This window comes from Electrophorus electricus, chromosome 15 (assembly GCF_013358815.1).
Source record: "Electrophorus electricus isolate fEleEle1 chromosome 15, fEleEle1.pri, whole genome shotgun sequence".
NCBI classification, from domain to species: domain Eukaryota; kingdom Metazoa; phylum Chordata; class Actinopteri; order Gymnotiformes; family Gymnotidae; genus Electrophorus; species Electrophorus electricus.
In genome coordinates this window covers 16,881,235-16,906,539 of record NC_049549.1, presented here as the reverse complement: position 1 = coordinate 16,906,539, position 25,305 = coordinate 16,881,235, and the positions used below count along the sequence as shown (strand labels likewise).

Here is a 25,305-nt window from a genome sequence, read left to right as displayed (position 1 = left end):
ATAAACACTAACAGGCATGCTTCCGCTCACACTTACACATATTCACAAATGACAAAGGACTTAGAAGGTAGAGGAGACTTGATGCACTCAGGTTGTACATGACATGCAAGTTTACTTAAGAAAAGTGCATAATATTGGATGCAGTTGGTTGCAACAGAATAAACACTATAAACAAACATGTACAGAGGATATTGCAATAGTGTGGTCCCATCTTTCCCAGCTTCTGGTCTGAAGTGACGACTGATTAAGACTTTAGATTAAAAGGCTGATTTGGGTCAACCAGCTAAAGACCGTAAGCTGTGACTGAAACACAATAGTAACTCTAGAAATATGGGACTTGTTCATTATAGGTAGCTTGATGTCTAATAAACGTTCATTGCTTAAAGGATGACAGTCTATTATCTTTTGTTTAAAATGCATTGTACATGTGCTCTTTATTACAACACATTTTCTAAACAACATATAAAGATTTCTCACAAGGAAAAAAAAAATACAGCTGATAATACCAACAGAGTTCTTATAAACAGTACTTAGAATCACTTTTCACCAGATAAGGACATACTATAAACCTGGCTTTGGGATGAAGTGAGAGGACATGGTGCGTGATATTGACAGCACTGTGTAGTGTTGAGGTATACACACACAAAATGGACCTGAACCGAAACCAGTCCCCAGGTCAACAAGGATTCTCTTCAGGGTGTAGTCAGCGCCCCTCGCCATGGTCTTCCTCCACCCAGGCAACAATCTTCCCTTCCCATCCAGGTACTACAGCATCATTTTGGAACACCTGGTGAACAAGGTCAATGGAGGGGAATTTGGAGAGCTGTAGCCATCATCCTCAATTTATTAAACATTTACCATATATGGACGTAACAAAGGAGGAGGGCATGTAACACGCCCGCTCTCAAATCCAGGACTTTCAGACAGTAAACGTGTGCTCTGACAACCAGACCAAACAGCCAGCTCTCTGACACAGCAGAGAGTTCCCATCTTACCTTCCTGAGTGACAGTCTCGGTCACAATGAACATTAATTTTAAAAGTGTTAATAAGTGCTATTTTTAGAGACATTTTAGAGAAAATCTATATATATGTTTTTTCCGTAAAGTCCGGGTGAAGCCACATCTTTTCCAGGTCTTCTCTCAGCCCTCAGTATTTTTTGAGCTTTTCGTATTCCTTGGTCCTGATATTACGGTCAATTGGGATTGCTACATCTATCACTACAGTCCTCGTCTGTTCTTTGTCCATCACTACTATGTCCTGTTGTTTAACCATTACCATTTTGTCAGTCTGGATCTGGACATCCCACAGGATCTTAGCATGGTCATTCACCACCTTTAGGGAAGTGTCCCACTTTTGACCACAGGGCTTCCAACCGTTAGTTTCTGTATACTATGCCAACCACTTGGTTATGGTGCTCCATGTATGCTCTGCCTGCTAGCATCTTGCATCCCACTGTTATGTGTTGGATTGTCTCAGGGGCATCTTTGCATACCCTGCATCTGAGGTCCAGCATAGTGTGGTAGTTCTCAGCCAACTGATCTCGTGTTCAGAGCTTGTTCCTGTGCTGCCATGGTTAGTTCATCTGTACCGTCTTTCAGTCCAGCCTTTTCTAGATATTGGTAGGACTTATATTCGTATATTTAATGCTATATATTGACTTGTAGAACTGTACTTACCTCTTCCTTAACTGTTCCAAACTCTGGGTCCAGAGACTTGAAGTGATATCTGAAATTGCCATGTCTGTCCACAGCTACCTTGAAGTCCTGCAGCGTGATCTCCCCAAGTCTGCAGGAAGGAACAGTTTATTGGAAAAAAAAATCTCTGCAATGATCTGTCAGCTGAGCACTGTGGAGGTGTTGCCATGCTGATACCTCTTAGGAATGTTTACTAGGAAGGGCGTGAGAGAGCGGTCTGTGAAGTACAGAACTTTAGTCACGGCAGATGAAGCGAGCACAGGACTGCTGTGCGAGTGGGCCATCTCTGTAACAACCACACACAATTCACTTAGTAACACATATGCTTCAATTATTAGTTCATAATTTATTCAGAATGTGTCTCACTGGAACTAGGTGGCCATGATTCTCTTTCTGTGTGATTGGCTCTCTGTCCTGGAGATTTGGTTGAGTGCTGTGGTGAGACATGATGAGAGTTCTGTGATACACAAGTAAGAATTGAGTCTTGAATTAATGATGGTAGTATGTCCAGAGGACATGTTTTCAGCACAGGCCTAGAATCTTGCCTTTCTGCCTTGCCTCTTCTTTGAGTCGCTGGTGTGGAGGCGGTCTATGAGGTTGGCCATGCCCTGTTCCAGGGTGTCCAGGGTGTGGTGCTGAGGATCGTGACCACTGAAGCTGTTCCTTAGGCTGCGCAAAGCATCTCGCACCAGCTGTAGTTCATCACCCTGACACACACACACGCACACGCACACGCACACACACACACACACACAATCAAAAAACAAAAAAAAATCCTATTATTTCCAGTCAAAATCCTTTTATTTTCTGACTTACCACTCCATGCTGCAGAAAGGGTGAAGAAGACATGTCCATCGTGTGGGTGTAGCCATTGTTCTCACAACCAGACACCTAGAACAAAAAACTAGCTCATAAAAAAGGCTATGGAGTTCACGTAATCAACATCACTCCAACAAAGTGCAATTACGCCCTCTAGTGGGTCCAGAGTGCATTTAAACTTGTTCCCATGCCACAATGCTGGAAATATGAGGGATGATTCGTGTTTTGGGAACTTTACCCCGTGACTTTCACTGAGCCTGCGCAGTGACTCGTCCAGTTTAGCTTGCTGCTGCTGAAGTAGCCTGTCTTTCTGTGCCAGTTCTTTCTTTGAGAAAAGCACACATTTTCCCACTTTAATCCAACATAACAAGGCGCTCCAGTTATGTAGGCGCTTCGTGAATGTGGTTCTGAAATTCTTTGAAAGAGGAAGCTACGAAGGCCACTTACTTTACATTCACTCAGCAGTCTGTCTCGATCGCTCAGCTTCCTTTGCAGGTCCACCTGGAAACGTTAGTATATAAATCTGCATATCATTTCTGTAGTCACGTGTTTGTACGAGGCCTCGTGTACGCAGCTCAAAGCGGTTTTCCCAGTGTAAGTCATTGGGTGGGTGAGTGGTTTTCCCAGTGTAAGTCATTGGGTGGATGAGTGGTTTTCCCAGTGTAAGTCATTGGGTGGATGAGTGGTTTTCCCAGTGTAAGTCATTGGCTGCGTGAGTGGTTTTCCCAGTGTAAGTCATTGGCTGGGTGAGTGGTATTTAAGGTGTCAGGTTTCTACTCACGTTCTGCCCTGTTAGATCCTCTTTGTCCATAGTGGATCTCATGAGCTCCTGTTTGAGCTGTAGCACTGTGTCCTCCTGTGCTAACATGCGCTGCTGCAGGGAATCCTGGGATGGCAAGAGAACCGTCAGAGGGGCAAGCCCAGAGCTGAATTCCATCAGTCGGCTGTGAACTCCAAAAACCTGCCCTACCCCAGACTAATGGACTTTGCACAGTATTCACAGATTTTCACATACATCATTAGAGCAAAGTCACTGTAAGATGTGCTTCTACAACAAAGCATTTGTAAAACATCAGGCCAGTGGATCTAGGCTTAATTCTGCCTGGCTTACCTTAACTGCCTGGAGATTGCGTGCCTCCTGCTTGAACCTCAGAAGCTCTCTCTGAAAGACGCATGGTTAAAAGCATGTCTTTAGTGCCTGCTCTCTGTCTGGCCGCTGCTACTCGGCACACGGCTTCTCTTCATTTAGCCCATGCACTAACCTTCAGATCCAGAGACTCCTCCATGCTCTGATCAAGGCGACTGCGGATCAATATCTGCATGGAGGAAGAAACAAGGCCCTCTGTCAGTCACGTCGGCCCGATGGCTGAAGGGTGCCTGGCGTCTGTGGACAGAGCACTCATCTGCCACGGCAGAAAGCTCAGAGGGCACATTCTACCCGTTAGAAACAAGGAGATTACCAGCTGCTGTTCTGCCCCAGCTGCGGCTTCGCCAAAGAAAGAAGCCGTTTGCTCATCTTCGGGCAGTGACCCATGAAGCAGCAATGCCTGGAAGGGGAAATTAAATTAAGACACCAAGTAAACAAGCCAGTGCTGGTAAACATGTAAACAAAGCAGTCCTTGAACCGTGTTGCCATCCAGTGCACGTATGCTGTATGAAACACAGGGATATCCAAACAACAGGTATTACATGATCATCCATGGATGCAGTTTGGTGATGAAGCATTCCTAAAGCCACCCCTCCCCTTGTACATCCCTATCCTTCTTTATTTACAGAAGCTTATTGCAGTCTCTCATTTTTATTAAAATACTATTTATTTATTTATTTATTTATTTTTACAACTATGTAAAATGTTTGCTAACATGCTAAGTACTGGTCATTTCCAGAATTGTAAAAATGTTCCCAGATTAGGAAACTCAGTGACTTACTGTCCACTAATACCTGTTAACATTAATGCATTCTACTGTAATGTTGTATTGATTCTCCTGCTATTTCCTACTGTCAGTGTTGTTACTCTTAGCAGGACGTAGAGAACAGAACTAAATGCTAAAGCTCACCTGAAGCCTTGACACCATCTTCCTGGTCTCCTGCATCTCCTTCTCCAACTGCTCCTGCTGGGCACACAGCTGCTCCTCCCAGGAGGTCCCATCCCCCATCCCAGCAGGCTCTGGGCCCGGAGATGGCTCGTTGATCTTCGCTGCATCCTCTGCTGCGAGCGCAGGAGAAACGGGCGGTGAAGCAGGAGCGGCTGAGAGAGCAGGACCAAGGTGTGCGCCGAACTGTCCCCATGGCCCTCTTACCTCTGAGGCTCTGCGGCTGCACGGTGTGGTTTCCCTCAGTCCTACCTGGCTCCTTCGACGGCGTGCTGAGGTACTCCTCCTTGGGGGTGTGGGCAGGGCTTGAGGAGCTGAGGCTGGAAGGAGGCAGTGTTAATCAATAACTGTGTGCATGAGCAGGATCATCATGTCGCAAAATAATAACCTGTAAACATAAATTAATTGCTTTTGAAGAAAGCGTTATCATTTTTTTACAAATCAGTTCTTTTGTGATTAAGATCAGTGTAAAACAAGTGATCCAATGGTGAGTCTATATTTAGTTTATATATATATATATATATATATATATATATATATATATATATATATATATATATATATATATATATATATAAGCACTGTATGTACCCCTTTCATGTGTGTGCCATTCCCTTGTAGGTTTTACCTTTCTAACCAGAGTGATGTATGCTTCCCGAGCATTCCACTGAAGTGAACTCATATCTTTACCATAGATGTGAAACTGGAAGCCCATCCCTAAAGCACCACAAGCTGTTACTAAACCTCAGTAATATGATCTTGTAAGACCATATTCCCACATCTTCACATTAAAAGGTGACTTAAATATTACCTTAGAGAATTTAAAAGACGTTGGTCAGTCCAGTCACTTAAAATATGCAAATATTGATTTATATTATTATCAAACAATCAGTAGCCAGTGATGCCTTTGTGTATAATGGGTCATTTAAATTGAAGGCAGTGAACTGATTAAATATATATTGATTGCTGGACAGATATGATGAAAGATATGCAGATTAATGGCACACTTCTTCAGTGGTAAAATCATTTTGCAAAGTGGCCTTGTTTTCCCTCAGATGATGTTTAGTATGCTTTCTGTAAATGTTCTGGGTGCTTTTCACAGTTGCTAAGGAGAACAGGTGTCAGAACTGACATCAAAAGACCACAAAAGAAAGCAAAGAGTCAGTATATTTGTAAGTTTATCAGCTGATTATCTACTAGCAGTTTCACTGTAAAACAGGCCGTGGCTTTCCTTGGAAACATAAAACCCATGCTTGACAAAAAGCCTGATACAGTGTCTGTATTTCAGTGATAAAACCTGTTTAACCAGATATCATCTCATGGATCTGCTGTCAAAGCCATCCAGACATTAAAAGGTACGTGCTGCCACTACACTGAAATGAAATGATTCTCATGTTTTCTCAGTGCAGCGTGCATGGTGCTCTATATTCAGTTAACAATACTGCCAACACTCCTAAGTGTCATTAACTAATCACATTCAAATCTAACTAATCATCCTGATCAGAAAAACCCATCAGACCATATGGATGGACAGCACTGACTATTGCAGATACAGTGGTCAGTGGTTGCTAGGCACTTTTACTTCAGCAGAAACACCCACAGCTTGCAGTCACCCACTCGTGGAAACATAGGCTGGTGCATGCACCTCATCCTTAGTAAGGAGAAGAATTAATTATCTAAAGCCCAACAAATGGCAGATTAACACAAAGCCACAATACCGATGGACAAAGGTACAAAGAGACACCATGATGTTAGCAGATGAAGAATGGGGACCGCTTAATAGAGAGCATCTGTTTGGTGCATTGTCTGGAATGGAGCATAGGGTGTGATTGTGAGAGAGAGAGAGAGAGAGAGAGAGAGAGAGAGAGAGAGAGAAGGAAGGAGGAGAAGAGGGGAAAAGTCAAAAGCTGAAAGTACAAAATTTTATTCATACCATTTCATTGGTTTGGCTCCCATGCTGGTAAGTTCTCTCTTACTCTCCCATGTTGTTCCTACCCAACATGTGCCGTATGTTGGAGCAGCGGGGCAGGACCATAGCAGACAGACAGAGCGCCCCTGGTCAAAAGACTGTGCACATCAGTCAGTAGCACAACAAAAGCAGCTTGCACAGAGCAACCCACGCTGGGCTAGCAGTGATGGGGAGAAGCCCCCAGTCACCAGATATCCCTGAATCTCTCTCGGCACGAGTAGCACACAAGACTCAAGACACAAAGTAAATCTCCTTCAGCCTGTTTCAGCAGAAATAAAGCCCTAAATCCTGGTCAATACATGTGTATATCTCTAAGAGAAAAAGCTCGAGGGAGTCCTGTTTTCAGCACCAAGCCATAACAAGAGAGAAACGAGGACCACAGTGGTATACCAACCACCCCCCTGCCCCACCCCAGTTACCATCTGTTTCTTCAGTCACGTTCCTGCAAATAGTATACCTCTCCTTTTCAGATTTGGCTTTCAGTGATGTAAATCAGAGGGGTTTTTCCCCCAGTAACATTCCCATGCCTCTCTCTCTCTCTATCTCCTCCTGGTCTTTCCCTCTCCCTTGTTCCTGTTTCAGTTCAGATGGTTCAGCCCTGCTGTGTTTACCCTGCCCCCTCCTCACCCCTCCCTTACACACGAAGTCTCTCCCCCTGAGGCGCTCAGAGAGGGAGGCTGAGGCAAAAGCCGCTACCACACTACGAGACTACGAGGCTACGAGGCTACGAGGCTACGAGGCTATGATGTAATGACTCCATAAATAACTTTACAGCTTATGATTCTAAAATAAAAAGCAACTGAGAGGTTTAGGATTATGTGAATAGGGATCTGAGTTCATTACTACTGTTGCATCATTATTCATATTATTCACTCAGTAACTTGACACAAATAGACACACACATACACACACACACACACACACAGCAAAACAATCTGCTATAAAAATCACCTGCCTAATATTGTGTAACCCCTTCCTACTGCCAAAAAAGCTCTGACCCATCAAGGAATGAACTTTACAAGACCTCTGAAGGTGTCCTTTGGTATCTGGCACCAAAACATTCGCAGCTGATCCTTATACAGGATGAACCTCCATCGCTCAGACTGTATCTGTTAAAATATCACAATATGGTCCAACCTTTGTACATCCACTCGGTGACAGGCAGTGGTCAGTGTTGCCCTATATGTTATCTGTTTTTCTTATTTATTGTTTATATGTTTTTAAAATGTTTTTTAATGCTTTTGTGTTGCACCATGGTACTAGAGAAATGTTATTTCATTTCTCTGTATACCTGTATTTAGCTAAAATGATAATAAAAAGCATCTTGACTCTTGACTTGACTTGTTTCTCTGGCACATCCCCCAGATGTTCCATCAGATTGAGTTCTGGGGAATTCAGAGTTCAAGGGTGCATTACCCTGCTGAATGAAGCAATTTCCATGAGGGAATACTGCCATGATCCTGTGTGGCTCTAAAGGGGTCAAAAACCATGTTTAGGTAGGTGGTACATACACACACACACACACACACACACACACACACATATGTATGTTCTGAGAGTGTAGAGATGTTCTTTTTCTCTGAGGTTCTGGAAAAAAAAATCTAACCAAGATCCTGAAGGGTTCTGCTCAACACATGTATTTTAACTTAGTAGTCCGAGCCTGCGCACACGAGTCGAGATTGACTTTCCTCTGTTCTAAATCCAGATGTCACTTGCGAGGGAAATCTTTTTTCCCCTATGTAGAATGGACTGTCTCCCTATCTTAGCTATGTTCCATTGGATTCATACTTTATTAGTTATTCTGAACATGAACCTTCTGATAACAGAGTTGGGTTTGTTTCCATGGCAACGTGGAAAGCAGAAGGAGTGTTGAATTTATGGTTGTCCCACAGCGTGTCTATTTATTTCTAGCCCCAACGGTTATAGTGACAGTGGAATGCGTCTCTGCGGCTTGGAGCTGACAGTATGTTGGGTGGCGGTCTTATTGCCAGGCTGGAGGGGCCTTTATCCTGGTTGCTTCAGGGTGGATTACCCATCCTGCTGAGGGCTGCAGTCACACCAAAATTTGGGGGCGGGTGGGGCTGGGGCTTCTTCTTATCTTTCTGCGGAGTGAAAGCATACCGCGTCCGTGACGCAGAGAGTGAAATCTTCTGGCACGCGGTGATGCTGGGGCTCCATCCAACTTGCAAGCTTCTGTTGAGACCTTTCCAACTTAACCACACATAAATCTGTGCATGCTCATGAGTAGATGAGCATCAGTGGCATTCACATCCCCATGAGCAGTCCGGAGAATCCCAGGGTTCCCACGTCTCCGTTGGGGTAGGCAGCAGTAGCTCTGCTGTATGCCAAAGGGGTGTGCGTGGGTGAGTGTGTCGTTGGCACAGAGCTGCTTGGATCGGGGCATAAGTTTAGACTCAGGCATGGGCAGAGCAACCATCACCAAGCGAGAAAATGGACATAGCGTTCCAAAGGTCCTGCTGCATTTTTTTTCTAGCATTCTTTCCATTCCAGGTCCTTGAGCAGTAGGACCATGAATTTTCCATACCCTTTTATACCATGCACTATCAGCCTTACATGTGCCACTGTCCAAACTGCTGTGACAGCAGTGTGTTGGAGGTAAGTGAGATAGGTGTTGTGAATCACAAACGCAGTCAACTCAAATGCATCCGAATGATCTACCTGAAATACATTTACAAAAGAACATGTTTTCCATAAGCACGTTCTTGTAGTTAGAGCTTGTAGTGTGCAGGACTGTCACGTTTCTGACTATACTATGTGGCAAGTATTTCACTCTGATATGCAGGTTAGAATGGATAAATTCTGTTTTGGGATCAACCTGGATGTGAAGTATTTCTTTCCTGAAGGGCTGTCAGTCAAGGTCAAGGATGAACGAGTCTAGATTCATGGGAAACATGAGAAAACATGGAAAGCACACAAGACTTGGCCTAACCACACAACCTTTTGCATGAGTGCTCCATTCAGTGGATATAGAGACACACTAAAAACACATCTATGTAATAACATATCACCAGATGAAAAGAGTCCTCATGCTCTTTTAGTCAACTAGCTGGGAAAAGGACTGACTGCCAATGGGACGAGCATGGCTGTGTGGCGAGGGAATTCTGTAGGAGGTGATAAAGTACTAGTGTGTGGACCCTAGGTCATTCCACTCCTCTCTGACCTCAATGTTGTGTTGACCATCTGGGTCCCCCAGACAGTGTGGGACATCCCTGAGTGCAGCACCCCATCTCCTGTGAGGACACAGCTGCTGCACCAAAGTAATGTGACCTGTGTTAAAGGTGCGCTCAGGCCCTGATACCCAAACGACTCTTTATTTATATAGCCCTTTTTTTAAAACAAGGTTTACAGGGTGTTTTACAGAGCAGACTGTTTTATTTCCTCCGAGAGCCTGCAAAAAAAAAATTAAAAATAAAATAAATGCACATTTTCAAAGCATTGACCATAGTGACTAGATTTAACTATATAGGATTTTAAATTCAAACTCTAATATTGTGAAAGTGTGACCATTAGACTAAACAACACTTTATATTCATGCGCGGAGGTTTATAACGGACTTTTACCTGTTTATAATCTTCAGTTTGAGAATGCCTTTTGAAATCACGCGGTCAGATAAAAGCGCTTGGTGGTTATGATCACGGTGAGTTGTAGCTGAAAGGGGAAACCTCAGAACATTTAAAGCTGTCCAAGTCACATTGTCATGAAACCGATACACTGTTAAATGCAAGAGACATATTCTTTAGTAAATCCACTCTCCTCCATGCATGGACAAGATTCAACCAAATCATATTCTTGGTATTGACAGTTCCTGGCCAGAGTACTACAGACCCAACATGTGTTAAATTCTTGAAATTACTAGTGTTCAAAACAGCAGGAATGTATTGTAATTTTGCATGCCTCAAAATGATAATGTTCATAGTGTTTCTTCATAGTCTTTGCTTTATGACTTAGCCACATGAACTATGGTCAGGGATAAAAAATGGATAAACATTTAACATTAGAGGCGAGACGTTGGTTGTTTGATACCGGGCTCTACCGGTTTGGACTACTGTGGGCTGGGCCTTAGTCAGCAGTCCCTGTGTTTACAATCATGCATCTTTTCTTTTTCCCCCTCTTCTTCCAATTCTGACTTATAACTTTACTGGAACTTTCACTGTCAGCAGCGGCAGTGGCCAACTAAAGCACCCGAACTATAGCAACTCTTATTAAAGTAACCGAAATATGAAAATGTCTGTTTTTGATTAAATATTATACCCAGGACACGTACTCTCTTTCGTAGTTCCAAAAATAATGCTTAAATTAATCTATTTATGCTTCAGAAACGTCCTATTAATCCTATTAATATTGTAATTGGATGAACCTTCGTCTTGCAAGCACTGTTGAGAGGCCAAGTAGCACAAACGCCCCTCCACGTGGGGTGGTGTTTCGGGGCAAGCCCACGGTGGAGGGTGCGCCGTGAGTGCGTTTGAACTGTTTCCGGTCGGAGACGTGGCTCTGCTCTTCCTACAGGATACGAGGCGGCCTGCTTGGTCCTTTCAGGGAAAACAAACATATTGGTCAGGCGCTTATTGTGTTGCTGTACACTGGCAAAACGTGTCGCTGTGGAATTAAGCACCTTGAAACGGAGCAAAAATGGTAAGGAAGTTTTTAACCGGCTTTAACGCTAGATAGCATTATTTAGCTAACATTAGTAGCTAGCTAGGTTAGCTCGTTGGCTAATGTAGCTTTAAGATAGCTAGCTAGCGGTTGCTAAGGAGCGCCGTAGGTTGGATGACAGGAGTAGCTAACTAACTAATTAATGTTAGTTGCATCTGAGAACTAACTAACTAGCTAGCAGGTTTAGTCTAACAAGATTTTTGTGAAACCCTTTCTCTCTCATTGTATGTTAACAGACATTTCAGAAATTACATTTTCCTTGGCTAACTAGCCATATGTTAACAGAGGGTAGCTGGATGCACAGGTGTAGCTAATTAGCTAGCAAGCTAGCTCGGTTACTTCGATAGGTTTACCATTTTCAGACTAGATTTTATTAGCTTATCTAGTTACCTAGCTAGGTTGATTATCATGTATCCTAGTGGGATCACTAACATTTGTTTGATTATACCACTAGACGTGTAGATAAGTTAGCTGGCCAGATAGCTGGCAAACCAAAAGTGACTTTCCATAATAGTGCTAACGTTAACGTTATCCCGGTAGTTTATATTAAACTGGCTTACATGAACGGCCTGGAATAACGTTGTCTGGAAGTTAGCTGGGGTGTATAATTGTAGTTAGCTGCTTGGTGCTTTTAGTTATGTAGATAACGCTACCTAGCAACTTTTATAGGACGACGAACACAATCTGTGTATTTAACAGATTAGCTGTGACTCCTCAGCCATTTGCTTCTGGCGAGCATCAAGTTAAGACTTTAGTCCCAGCCTGTTCCTAGTAGTTTTGTGGATCAGCATCTGTAGACGTGAATAAGGTGTTGTGCCAGTTTGCTTACATTTGTTTATGACTGTTAAAATAATTTTAGGTGCTTTTGGCAGCGGCAATATGTACCAAGGCAGGAAAAGCCATCGTGTCGCGGCAGTTCGTAGAGATGACGCGAACCCGCATTGAGGGACTCCTGGCTGCTTTTCCTAAACTGATGGGAACAGGAAAGCAGCACACCTTTGTTGAGACGGACAGCGTGCGCTATGTCTACCAGCCCTTGGAGAAGCTCTACATGGTTCTTGTCACCACAAAGAACAGCAACATTCTGGAGGACCTGGAAACGTTGAGACTCTTCTCTCGGGTGGTAGGAAATTTTCTTTTACTTTTTGGTCCCAAACACTTCCATGTGTTGCATTAAATAACTTTTAACGTGGACAGATGGCCTGTATTATGCAGCTTAGAGATGTTTATTTTTTCAGATCCCTGAATACTGTCGTGTACTGGAGGAGGGGGAGATCTCAGAACACTGTTTTGACCTCATTTTTGCATTTGATGAGATTGTTGCCCTGGGCTACAGGGAGAATGTCAATCTGGCTCAGATCCGTACTTTCACCGAGATGGACTCGCACGAGGAGAAGGTCTTCCGTGCAGTCAGAGAGGTAAGGGGACGGGCTTGGTCGAATAAAAAGTATGACAGATGAGCATCTTCATCTAAACGTCCCTCATTCCTCCTAAATTACTTGTCCTTTCTTTCAGACCCAAGAACGGGAGGCAAATGCAGAGATGAAAAGGAAAGCAAAAGAGCTGCAGCAGGCAAGGCGAGATGCTGAACGTGCAGGCAGAAAAGCTCCGGGCTTTGGAGGGTTTGGAAGTTCGGGAATGAGCAACCTCAGCCCCGCTGCCATCATTGCTGAATCAATGGTGGAACCAGAGAAGCCTAAAATGGCCTCCGCCCCAGTTAGGTGTGTGAACAAGACACTGACACTGAACTATGATTTAAGGAATCTCACTGAATTTGAGTACTTGTATAAACCGTAACTTATGGGATTACGTGATGGGATGCTGTTGTGATTTGCAGGCCAAGTGGTCCAAGTAAAGCACTGAAACTGGGTGCCAAAGGAAAAGAGGTTGATAACTTTGTAGACAAACTGATGTCCGAGGGAGAAAACGTCATCCCCAGTGCAGGAAAGAAGCAGTCAGATGTGTCTAAAGTTCTTCAGCCTCCAGTAAACACAGAGGGGTATGATTTCTCATACTGTTATCTATCTCCAAGTAATTTCACCAGAAACATATAGAAGTTATAATACAGATTGCCAAATTCTCAAGCTGAAATGTACCATTGCTCTTCTGCCGTGAGTAATGTGTGGCTCATCTGCTCTTCCCCTGTGACTCAGTGTACATCTTAAGATAGAGGAGAAGATATCTCTCACCTGTGGACGTGACGGTGGACTGCAGAACATGGAAGTCCTGGGAATTATAACCCTGAGGGTCACCGATGAGACAAATGGCCGTATCCGCTTGCACGTTAACAACAATGACAAGAAAGGGGTGCAGCTGCAGGTGCTTCTGAGTTCTGGTGTTGTGGTGTTGCATGGTTGTAGAAAACGCACTTCCTGCAAGCGCCTAGCAGTCATGTGACGCTGTAGGCCGACTGAGCTTGGCCTTGATGCAGTAGATCCACGTCTGATACACCTGTTTTCAAGGTCAATACACCTCTGTTGTCAATGGTACATGTGTAGGTATGGTGTTTTTATTGGTTTTTAGAGATGCACCAAGAAAGATATCATTAAAATGCTTCTTTATTATAGAACATGAATGCAAATGTGTTTAAATAAAATATTTGAAATATGATTTAAAAGTAAAAGTATTTCAGGAACAGTTACAAAAAAATGTCGTCCCCTCCCCTCTGTAGACCCACCCCAATGTAGATAAGAAGCTGTTCACAGCTGACTCGCTGATTGGTCTGAAAAACCCAGACAAGGCCTTTCCCCTCAACAATGATGTAGGCATTCTGAAGTGGAGACTACAGACCACAGAGGAGTCCCTCATTCCTTTAACCAGTGAGCCCACCTTGACCTTGTTGCTGTCTACCTGAAGACCTTTAGGGTTAAACAGTGTTGGCATAATTTTCTCATGTCATCTTTTGTTTTATCTGTAGTAAACTGCTGGCCCTCAGAAAACGGTAGTGGTTGTGATGTGAACATTGAATACGAGCTCCAGGAGGAAAGCCTCGAACTCAATGATGTAATCATTACGATCCCAGTGCCGTAAGTCCTTTTTTAAAATGCATCTGGCCAGAAAATACCTTTTTGTTTTGGATGTCGCTGGTTGTATCATGAATTAACATTTTGCAGGTCAGGAGTAGGTGCCCCAGTCATTGGAGATCTTGATGGGGAATATCGCCATGACAGCAGAAAAAACATCCTTGAATGGTGCCTGCCCGTCATAGATGAAAACAACAAAACCGGAAGTCTGGAGTTCAGCATAGCTGGAAAACCCAATGATTTCTTCCCTGTTAGTGTCTCGTTTGTATCTCGGCGCAATTACAGTGACATTCAGGTGAGCGAAAACTACTGTAGTTTTTAGCGTAAACTAAATAATTTAAGGTTGTGGGGGGTGGGGACAACCATACGTTATTTTTATAACATAGAAAAATATTCAACCTTCCTCTGCCTTGCTTTGTGTTACTACAGGTGGACAGTGTGACCCATGTGGAAGGGGGCAGCCTGGTCAAGTTCTCCACTGAGACTTTGTTTGTTGTTGACAAGTATGAGATACTCTAAAGACTTCTTCTCAAAGAAATATTTTTCTACCCTGCCTGCCTACCTGTGTGCCAGTTTGGAGACAGTTATACCAGACTCTCAAAATCCCATTCAGTGGTGTGCACTATTGGTGTATTTATATGTTTGTATGACAAAGAAAATTGTATATCTTTATATAAAATGAATATCAGTTAAATGAGCAGCACCTGCCATGAAAATAGGTGAGTCTGGAGGCCAAGGAAATGACGTCCTTAAACATCAACTTGCAGCTAAACAAGAACCTGGACCTATAAGTCATCACCGCCCTTAATATAAATAAGAGAAGGAACTAGCCAGTTGCCCAATAAAAAATGTTTTTCAAGATTTGTGATACATTGGAACCAAATGCTCAAATCAGTATATTGTTATTAAAATTCTTCCTTTTTACCTGAAATGAATGAAGACCAGTAATGTTTTAATTTTCACTTTCAGTTACAAAGGAACTGATGCTGCACTTGTTGCTTCACTGTTTTCTGTGCTAATGAGTGCAGTTCTTTTTTTTGGTGAATGTTTAGAGTTCTTAATTTCCTTTGTGGGTGTGACTGTAAACTTGTAATTTTTAACCATTTCCTTCCTGTGTTCAATCAGTTCCTAATGCAGCAGCTGTCCTTTAGAGTAATGTCAAACATCAGTGTGCAAGAGTGCACACAACCTGAAAAAGGGAAACTTCACTACACCCCTACACCATGACAACTGCTTAATGTGTGGTACCTGCTATTGCATCATTGTGATCTATTGGTCACGCTTCATTGCTGAAAGTTTAGAACGTGCTCACAGGCAAGCGTTACTCACCTGAGCCATGCGGGGGTGAGGGGGTGAAGGCTGCCCTCCTGGTGAGAGCTCAGTCAGGTGTGTTCTGGGAAGGGGGCCTGCCTGCCAGCCATGAACATCTTAACAGGGTAATGGAAATGTATGACTGAACCCTCCAGTCTAAGTCGTGGCTAATAAAAGGGGTGAACATTGGAACAGTCTGAAAGTTAAGTGTTTAGTTTCTGCCTTCAGATTCCATGTTGAATGTTAATCTACGCAATTGTAAATCATGCATTATTAATAAGCATTTGCAACATTTACATACTTGCTGAGTGTGATTCAGTTCTTGGGCATGTATTAACTTTCTTTAGTGGAAAATATTTTCTCACTTGTAGTTTTTGTATACCCCCCCCCCCCCCCCCCCCCAACCCATGTTGGACTATAGGTTTTTGAGGGGTTATTTTAATAAGCAATGAAAAGGTGAGAATTATAACATTCCAGCTTACATTAACTGTTTTTGAAATTAAAGCATATTGCTTGACTTTGATAAGTGTGTTTCATGAATCATGTTTACTACTACGTCTGGCCTTCCTGGTACGAATTGGGTTGCACTATTACAGTGTTGATAAGTCTAGTTCCTAGCCTTTTTTAAATAAATGTTTAGAACATCACCAAATAGTGGTAAATTCATAATTTATAATGTCCTTAGTATTAGAGATCACAACTCTTCAATCTCTACTGTGCACCATGTGTAAAGTAGGGTTTTACTGTGACACTGAAGTAGTGCTTTCCTTTATTTCTGTACAGATATGTTTTTACATATTATCTGTACTGGACTCTGATAGGTGCTATATTAGTGTAACTTCATATATCAAGAAGTTATAAGAGAAAAATTGACCAGCTCAAAACTTCATATTTGTAACATACTGCAACTTTCGGAGGACTTTTAAAATTTGCTAAATTTTTTCAAGGTATGAATTAAATGTTTTCTGCTAAACAAAATATTTTATACTATGAATGAAAATGATCATCTGTATATGATCATCTGTGAGGGTTCTTTTAACTGATTAATTTATTACAAACACACGCACACAAAGAGTGTCACATATGACACGTACATGAAAGGCAACACCGGGGAGTCTCGTGTTTACACACGTGGCTTGGAACTCCGGGCTGAGGGCGTGCGCGTGGACGCTGTAGCTTTAAGGGTTTAAAGGCACGCCTTCTTCCTGCACTTGCTGAACTCTGCACCCTTGTTGAGAACACTTTCTCATGCTCGTAACGCCGAGATAAATCACATTTTGGCAATGATTTGCATCCTTCTAGTCGCAGGCCACGGTACGGTTTTAGAGACGCAAATTAAGGTACTACCGTATTTTCTTTCTTTCTTCTTTAGTTTAATATTAATTTCATTTTTCATTTCCGCTTTTTATCAAATATTCATGCATGCATCCCAGGCTACAGGTTAGCTATTAGAGTAAAAGTCGTGTAAAACAACAGACTTGCTCGTCACACATTCGGGTGGCTTTCTTTACGCTTACGTTAACAAAATTAGTGTTGTAATGTTATGACGAGAAATGCAGGTTCATTTTTTTGACCACGTTCCCTGTTTCTTTCCCTTTTACTATTTTTCCTGTTCTGTAAGAATGATGTTACAGGCTTGTATGCCCATCTGGCTGGGGTGCCCAAAGCCCTGTTACCTGGTGTCGGAGGAAAGAAGATCTTAGATTTGTGGTGGGAAACCGTGAACACGTAAGTGATCTTCAGTTCCATTATTATTATTATTATTATTATTATTATTATTATTATTATTATTATTATTATTATCACAACAACAATAATAATAATAATTAGTAGTAGTAGTATTAGTATTATAATAAAGGGACGTGTGTGGCTAGGCCTACTTTTTCTACTTTTTCATTTGTCTTGTCCTCTATAGGCGGCAGCTCTTCAGTGAAGTCTATCTAGTCACAAATGCAGACAAGTGAGTAAACGTATAGTTTTTGTTTTTCTGCTCATACCATTACATAAAGATTTTTCAGATTTTATATATATTTTTTATATATATAACTGCCTGCAATACTGAGCGAGTTATTAAGCATCTCGGTTATGTTATTTGTACATCTGGTAAGTAACTCCATTTTATTTAGACGTGTCCTGTAACCCATCATTCTAGGTACAAACATTATGAGCGGTGGGCAACGGCAAATGACTTCCCGGCGGAAAACTTGGTGAATGACGGCAGTACTACCTTAGAGGACCGCCTCGGGGCCGTCGCCGACGTGGAGCTGGCCATCCGTAGCCGGCGACTGCAAGATGATGTCATGGTGGTACGGCACAGCGTGCTCTGCCTTGTTTCGCCTAGCTTGTTGTAGGCTAATGTTACAGAGTCATTGGAATTCATATTTTGTCCTGTTGTGTCTGTAGATCGCAGGAGACATGCTCTGCGCTGACCAAAACTTTGACATTGCTCAGGTTATTCGCTTTTTCAGGTCCCAGGTAAGAACAGCCGCTGTATTTTAAGTGGCAAGTGTCGTTGCTGATGTTGATCTGACATATATGCAAGTTTCATCCCTGGCATTGCGAAACCAATATTACAGCCACTGGCTTCTGTGGAGTACAAATTAATTATTATCAATTATTATGAATTATTATTAATTATTATGAATTATTATTAATAACATTTAGTGCACCCTTTTTGTTCCTTTTTTTATGCATTATTCAGTCTGTTAATTGGTGAAGTAGCATGAACAAATGTCTTCCCTACTGGTTGGTGAGGTTGGTCAGCTGATGTTGACGACACTTGGTGTGTGTTTCCCTGCTTTAGCCTGGAGAGCTGGTTATATATTATGAGTTAGAAGAAGGAGAGAGGTGCACATGCAGGGGTATCGTGGAGGTGTGTCCCAAGTCTCACAGGTAGAAGCACCACTACATTGGCTCTAGAAGTGCTCTAGAAATCACTGAGCCATATTTGTGGCTACTTGGTTTAACACCATTTTTAGTGTGCAGGTAATAAATAAAACATGAAGAAGCTCATTGCTTGGGTGATGTGTAATGGTTCTGTGTCTCTGCATATATTTGGTGCTTTGGAATTTGGACTTTGCATTTCAGGGTCACGCGTTTCTTGGAGAAACCACAGGAGGGCGTCACCGCATCTCGTCTGGCCAGTGTGGTCTTCTACTGCCTCCGCAAAGAGACACTATTTTACCTTTCAGACTTCCTACTCCGGCAGCCAGAGGTGGAAGACAGGGCGTTTGGCAGATTCTGGGTTAGCGATCCATCCTGCTTCAGTTGATTCTTTACAAAAATGTATATTTAACTCGTAATGCTGAGAACAGGTGTAATCTAGTCTTGTCTTGTTTTGTTTTTTTAAACATATGTCCATTTCAGTTTTCTAAATGGTTCTGATATGGCTTTCAGACTCTTAGTATGTAACTGACTCTCTTGCTGCCATTCATGTATTGGTCCGTAGGAATGGCTCATAAATGAAGAAAGATTGCCCGTGTATGGCATGAAGCTACCAACAGGATTCCAACTAATCGGACAAGTAGTGGGTACTTGTATAGCATGCATGACATTAATGCATGACATGAATTAATCGTGACATCGGTTAGCACATTTAGCAAAGCAAAATGTGCATATAGTACAAATGCTTTTTGTGCTAATGAGATGATCCAGGTGTGAGACTGTTGGACTGTAAGACTAGTGTAATGTCTGTGCCATTGCAGGGTCTGTCTGACTACACTAAGTGGCTAGCACACTATTCAGCTAAGCAGCAAGAATCCCCAGCCAAGTCCATCGTATGTCGCTCCTACGCCAGGTTAGAACTGGGACATAAAACACTCATCCCAATGCCAGACGTTCAGCTGTGGTGAAAGCCTCTGTTCCCATTGCACAGGGTTGGGCTGATGGGGAACCCCTCTGATGGCTTCAATGGGAAAACTATCGCTATGACCATTTCTAACTTCTGGGCCGAGGTCACACTGGTTGAGAGCCAAACTCTGGTCGGGTCACGAAACCAAAAGCCGAAGAGATGAGACCGTGTCCTTTTTATTTTTTATTTTTGTTAACTCCTCAACTGATTTGTGTTCAGGTTCTCCTTCCTCATCCTCTCAATGACCCGACGGAGTTTGGCAGTCTGCAGGATCTGTTCTGCATCAGCCGTAAAGAAGGGTTGGTCCTCGTTCAGTAATCCTTCTGCCTGTGTTGGCTGAGTGTGCAGAAAGTACCTCTCAGTATATGACATTTTATGGGAACTGTCATCTTGTGCTCTGTCTGGACAGGTATTTGGGTGGTCTCAGGCTTCTGCAGGCCACCTGTAAAAAGTTTTACCAGTTCTGCTCAACTCAAGGGTGAGAATGCAGTTCCAAAACTAGATGGTCCTAGCAAACACCTCATGCTTGAATTCAGACATGCGTCCACATGGGCTGTGCTTGAGCAGACGTGTTATGAAGTACTGGTGTGATTAAAAGAATAATACTGGACAACAACAAAAATGCTTCTGAGTTAATAAGGTGCAATTCTGTCCTAAACACGGATATAACCATAAATTTGTTATTGGCTCTCGTTTTAACGATAACTCCATGTGGTCCATAAGAGACATTGTATTAGGTCCAGCTATAAGATGAAAATTTTGAATATTTCAAAATACTGAGAAATATTGCATCATATTGTAACAGATCATGATGATCATACCCAGGAAGGTCTGTTGCATCACTGTCTGACATAAGATTACGCAATCGCTGACGTAAGATTACACAATAGAGAGATATATAAAGCAAGAAACCATAGGACGAGCGATTGATTTCTGTTCCTTCTTGAGCTAAACGTCATGTTAGTTGTAAATTCAGCTGCGTTCGGTTAAATGTAATTCCAGCTGTGTTATAAACACTACTGGAGTGATTCAGATCGTGTCAATGGACAAGCATTAATGCCTCGTAACTTTAAATATTGCGGACAATTTTTGGTACATTTGTGGGGAGGGTGACTTTTGCAAATCAGAAGAAGGACATTGCTTCAAATGCAAAAGTGAAGAAGGCATATCCTCTGTATTTCGGATGCAAGATCGGTGACCAGGACAAGTCATGGTGTCGTACGTGTGCAACAAATCTGTCACGGTGGATGAATAGAAAAAGAAAGTCGATGCTCTTTGCTGTTCTGATGGTTTGGAGGGAGCCCAGCAATCACATAACTGACTGCTACTTCTGCATTGTGCCTCCTGTTTCTGGAGGCATTACAAAAGTGGGCAATAGCGTATCCAAATATACCTTCTGCTATTCGACCTGTTCCGCATGGCAAAGGACTTCCTGTTCTCGAACCTCCAACAGAGGTTTCTAATGATCCTTCTGATGATGATGATGGAGACGAAATGACTCTGGAGTTTCCTGGACTTTCGACGCTGGATGATCATCAGGACACTGATCCTGACTTCAGTCAAGGTGCATCATCTGCACCACACAGAATAACGCAGGAAGACCTGAACGATCTCATTCATGATCTGGAGCTGTCCAAGAGCAAAGCAGAATTACTAGGCTCAAGACTTCAGCAATGGAATCTTCTTTAGGAAAATGTACATTGTATCCAAAGGGGCATCTGCAGGTAGATAAGCTTGTGTTCTGCTCTGACGTCAATGGCTTGTTGAATGCCCTCGGAATCCAACATGACACACAAGAATGGCGATTGTTTATAGACTCTTAAAAATGAGTCTCAAGGCAGTATTGTTGCATTATGGAAATCGTCTTCCAGCTATTCCAGTCGGACACGCTGTGGATATGAAAGAGACATATGACAACATGAAGCAACTGCTGGATTGTCTTGAATACAGCAAGTATGACTGCCATATCTGTTCTGACCTTAAGGTAGTCACTCTGTTGATGGGTCTGCAGCTGGGATATACAAATTACTGCTGTTTCCTATGTGAATGGGACAGCAGAGCATGTTCTTTGCACTATGTGAAGAAAGACTGACCCCTGAGGAAGTCTTTGAAGATTAGAGAGAAGAATGTGCAGCATTCAGCACTGGCAGAACCAGACAAAATACTTTTACCACCCCTACATATCAAACTTGGTTTAATGAAGAACTTGGTAAAAGCCATGGATAGGAATGGATCTGTGTTTAAATGCGTCTGAGAAATTCCCTCGGATCAGCAAAGCAAAAATTAAAGAGGGAATTTTTGTGGGTCCTCAGATCTGTCAACTCTTAATAGGCGAGAAGTTTGACTACCTGTTTAAGGGTGACGAGAAAAGGCCTGGGGTGCATTTCATCTGGTGTCAACTAACTTCCTCGGGAGTGTCAGGGCTGGAAACTACAAGGAATTGGTTAAAGACATGTTGTCAATGTATCACAAACTTGGATCGACAATGTCCTTAAAGATCCATTTCCTTCATTCCCATTTGGAATTTTTCCCTGAAAACTTTGGCATGGTAAGCGATGAGCATGGCGAACGCTTTCATCAGGACATTTTAGCATCTGAGAACAGATACCAGGGGAAGTGGTCCACTTCTATGTTTGCTGATTACTGTTGGACGCTAGTCGACGATGATCCTGAGCAGGTCCACAAACGACAGGCAAAGCAAAGTCACAAATAGACATGACTTCTTTTTATGTGTTATTTCATATTTTTTCTAATGCATAAAAAAACTGAATTTCTAAGGAATGGTAGCCAAGTCAGCATTTCTATTATCAAATTCGTGCTCAGCACCTTCAACTTAATTAAAATTGGCTAATTTTATCTCAGAAGCATGGCTTTTATAAAAACTTGTTGTCCAGTGTAATTGTTATAATAGTCTTAAATGCTCTGTATTCTGCTAAATGCTCTGTATTCTGCTTTCTTTGTTTGTTGACAGCATTGCTCTCACAAAGCAGAATTTCACTCTGAGGTATGACACCAACATCCCACGGCAGGTGGTGAGTCGGAATAACCTTGCTTGTCTTTTAACAACATTTGACCAAACAAATTTGAGAAATCCTGTGTCTTAGTTTATAGGTTGATCTGAAATTAAAATGGTCATGTAATGAATCTCTGGTCACTTCTAGGGCCTGGCTGGGAGCAGGTAAGTATTGTTGAGTGAAGGTATCAAATTGTTTATTTCATCCTGTTAAAACTGTATGTCAGAATTCGTCTCAAATTCACAAAGTTCAGGAAAAACGAAGCTAACGAAAGCTATAGTGACATTGTGCTTGTTTTTTGGGGTTTTTTTTTTTTTTATGAAGTGCGATCGTGTCTGCTACCTTGAAGTGCCTGATGAAGTTTTACAACCTGACTGAAGATGTATGTTTACCTTATTGTTTTTTACAAGGTTTTGAAACTACCGTTCATTCAGTCATGATGGAATGGTAACTGGAGTCACTGTGTTGACAGGACCTTCCTAAGCCAATCCGAGCCAACTTCATACTGAATGTGGAGACCGACGAGCTTTTCATCACCGCAGGTTTGCAGGACAGAGTGGTGCAGGTCTGTCCCATGACTCAGCGCATCCAAGCATGGGTCATCAGTTCCCTATGACTCAGCAGATTCTTTGGAACCTGAGTATAGACCTTTTCTTTTATTTAGATTTGCAGCATTTAGCTTTTATCCAAAGTAACTTAAGTTATGACCGAGTTCGACTTGAGCAATTGAGGTTTAAGGGTCTTGCTCAGGGGTCCAACTATGGCAACTTGGCAGTGGTGGAGCTTGAACTGGCAATCTTTCGATTATTAGTTGAGTACCTTAACCACTGAGCTACCAAAGCTTTATTACCTTGAGTTTCTCTTATGCCTTGCAGGTCTATGAAGGATTAATATACATGGACTTTAACAAGCAGCTAATGGACGAGCGAGGTTATGGTACTGGCTTTAAAATCAAATCGCGTTTATAACTTAGGAATGAAGTTTATTATTGATCTAAACTAGACTCAAGTGCACTCAGGGACTGAGTGCGTTGGAGAATAGTGTGGGTTAATCCACCATGAAGTGAGCTGTTAAGAAACACTACTAGTCAAAAGCTTGCAGGAAACATGCTTCGTTTGAGTTCATGGATACCCACTTTGACCAGTGTAACAACTGAACACAGTTATATAAGAAAACCCAGTGTGGTTGCTGATCTGGAACTCGCTGATCCGTTTCTGTTCATATAGGAGAGTATGAGGCCCTGGACATGAGCACCCTCCCCTCGTTTTGGCTGGCTTATCTGGGCGATCCGAGTGACTCTGGCCACATTCACAGCGACGTCAGACGGCGCTGGCTCAACGGTAAGCGGGCCTAGTGCTGTGCGCACACTCCTGTCCTCTTAATGCACTTCCCCAGCCCTGTATGCCTTTGCTGTGTTTGAGCAGGGGAAGCTGATGTGGTTGAAGCCATGAAACACTTTGCCGACCTCGCAGACCAGGCCCGGTACGTCTGTCCGCACCAAACACTAGTCAAAGGTTCCTTGATTTACAGCAAGATGTCATGGTTCCTCCCTGCAAATTTAAGATACTTTGTTTGCTTAATGCAGGGTAGTCTTCCAGACAAAGGACTGGCCCAGATTGGCTGAGCTTATGGATAAAAACTTTGATCTGAGACGGTAAGATCCTCCCTGATTCCTGATGCAGTGCCCCGCACATCAAGAAATACAAATCCCAACCTTCCTTTGCCTGCAGATCTGTATATACTGATGAATGTTTGGGCCAAGGAAATCTCAGAATGGCACAGCTGGCTAGACAGGTAAAGCATGGGGAGGATGAATACCTTTATTGATTTTAATTGATATTTTGGACTCCACCAAAGTGTCTGAGGGTTGTGTGTGTATTTTTTGTACTGTTTGTGTGTACAGTTTGGCTCTGCTGTGAAATTGCCTGGCAGTGGTGGTGCGGTTGTGGGCTTGTGTGTGGATCCTGAGCGACTGGTAAAACTGCTTAAATACTATATTTACCATCTTGTATTGAATGTCACCTAAAATGTTTATACCAGTTATGTCAGTAATATTTTCTTAAAGCTGTGAAGTATAAACACAGTGGATATACCAATTGGTGTGTTAAAATAAACTAATGTTTGTTGTGTTGATCGACTGCATCTTTGCTGCCATTTGCTCGTTTAGGAATATGGCATGAGTATGTTCCGTTGTTCTACCACTAGGGGGAGATGAAGAGAGCGTTCCAGGAGGCTGGCTGTGTTTTCTGTCTTATCGTGCCCCATGGTCCACCAGATTACGAGGAGCAGGGTTCAAATAATATTCCCATTAACGTCAAATAATATATTCTATTTATACTTAGGAAGTGTAACCGGACATTTTGCTCCCAAAGCTCGACAGGGGTGATGTATTTTAGCCACTGGAGCACACGAGGTCATCGTTACTGGCTACTCTGGGGACTGTTATGTTCCGCGGTGCATTTTGCAACATTGAGCTTGTGTGTTGTAGCGGGTCTCGGGCAGCAGAAACAATTGTCTAGTTAGAGAGCTATCAGTGCGAGCACTGTACACCCTTCCTGTCCCTTTGTTTCAGTACATTAATAGCCCAAGACCTAAAACTAAAAGTGTGTGAAAGTGAGTGTGTGAAAGTGAGTGACTGTGTGAGAGTGAGTGTGTGAGAGTTCCTATGTGAAAAGTGTTGCGCATTTTACGAATTTTTTTTTTTTTTCGCCGACAAACCGGTGTTTGTTTAAACTTTTGGATTACGAAATGGAATGTTAATTAAAAGGGGATGTAACATTCAGCATACAAAAATATTGTACGTTTTATAAAGTGTATGCAAAATCATATGTGATAGACGAACAAAGGTTGATTTCTA

At 42.5% G+C, this 25,305-nt stretch overlaps 3 protein-coding genes across 7 annotated transcripts; 2 read left to right on the top strand and 1 right to left on the bottom strand.

Annotated features, from left to right (window-relative positions):
- Positions 1 to 68: 68 nt before the first annotated feature.
- dixdc1a (DIX domain containing 1a) lies at positions 69 to 7,173 on the bottom strand. 4 transcript variants are annotated; one of them, XM_035534472.1, is made up of 15 exons: positions 6,541 to 7,173; positions 4,815 to 4,927; positions 4,572 to 4,723; positions 3,975 to 4,061; positions 3,777 to 3,830; positions 3,626 to 3,676; positions 3,296 to 3,400; positions 2,962 to 3,015; positions 2,753 to 2,839; positions 2,512 to 2,586; positions 2,241 to 2,402; positions 2,062 to 2,152; positions 1,873 to 1,981; positions 1,678 to 1,786; positions 69 to 787 (listed from the first exon to the last, which is right to left on the bottom strand). In XM_035534472.1, exons 1-15 carry the CDS (start codon positions 6,561 to 6,563, stop codon positions 704 to 706), a joined length of 1,356 nt encoding a protein of 451 aa, XP_035390365.1. In that variant the 5' UTR covers positions 6,564 to 7,173; the 3' UTR covers positions 69 to 703. The 4 variants fall into 4 exon arrangements, with proteins under 4 accessions (XP_035390365.1, XP_035390367.1, XP_035390366.1 ...); XM_035534474.1 differs by having other exon boundaries at positions 2,062 to 2,128; XM_035534473.1 differs by having other exon boundaries at positions 4,572 to 4,720.
- A 3,892-nt stretch (positions 7,174 to 11,065) lies between these two features.
- On the top strand, positions 11,066 to 15,884 carry arcn1b (archain 1b). Of its 2 annotated transcripts, none has more exons than XM_027013688.2 (10): positions 11,066 to 11,229; positions 12,123 to 12,373; positions 12,489 to 12,668; positions 12,766 to 12,971; positions 13,088 to 13,249; positions 13,404 to 13,569; positions 13,922 to 14,069; positions 14,168 to 14,276; positions 14,364 to 14,568; positions 14,703 to 15,884. In XM_027013688.2, exons 2-10 carry the CDS (start codon positions 12,176 to 12,178, stop codon positions 14,790 to 14,792), a joined length of 1,464 nt encoding a protein of 487 aa, XP_026869489.2. In that variant the 5' UTR covers positions 11,066 to 11,229; positions 12,123 to 12,175; the 3' UTR covers positions 14,793 to 15,884. The 2 variants fall into 2 exon arrangements, with proteins under 2 accessions (XP_026869489.2, XP_026869488.2); XM_027013687.2 differs by having other exon boundaries at positions 12,110 to 12,373.
- Positions 15,885 to 16,801: 917 nt separating this feature from the next.
- gkup (glucuronokinase with putative uridyl pyrophosphorylase) lies at positions 16,802 to 25,230 on the top strand. Its single transcript, XM_027013659.2, has 23 exons — positions 16,802 to 16,924; positions 17,206 to 17,312; positions 17,500 to 17,544; positions 17,737 to 17,890; positions 17,988 to 18,059; positions 18,388 to 18,476; positions 18,672 to 18,828; positions 19,033 to 19,110; positions 19,289 to 19,380; positions 19,459 to 19,564; positions 19,654 to 19,733; positions 19,844 to 19,912; positions 22,406 to 22,466; positions 22,596 to 22,612; positions 22,773 to 22,830; positions 22,921 to 23,013; positions 23,324 to 23,384; positions 23,675 to 23,788; positions 23,873 to 23,930; positions 24,034 to 24,102; positions 24,179 to 24,242; positions 24,352 to 24,423; positions 24,654 to 25,230. The coding sequence occupies exons 1-23, from the start codon at positions 16,868 to 16,870 to the stop codon at positions 24,768 to 24,770; spliced, it is 1,890 nt and encodes a 629-aa protein (XP_026869460.2). The 5' UTR covers positions 16,802 to 16,867; the 3' UTR covers positions 24,771 to 25,230.
- Positions 25,231 to 25,305: the final 75 nt, after the last annotated feature.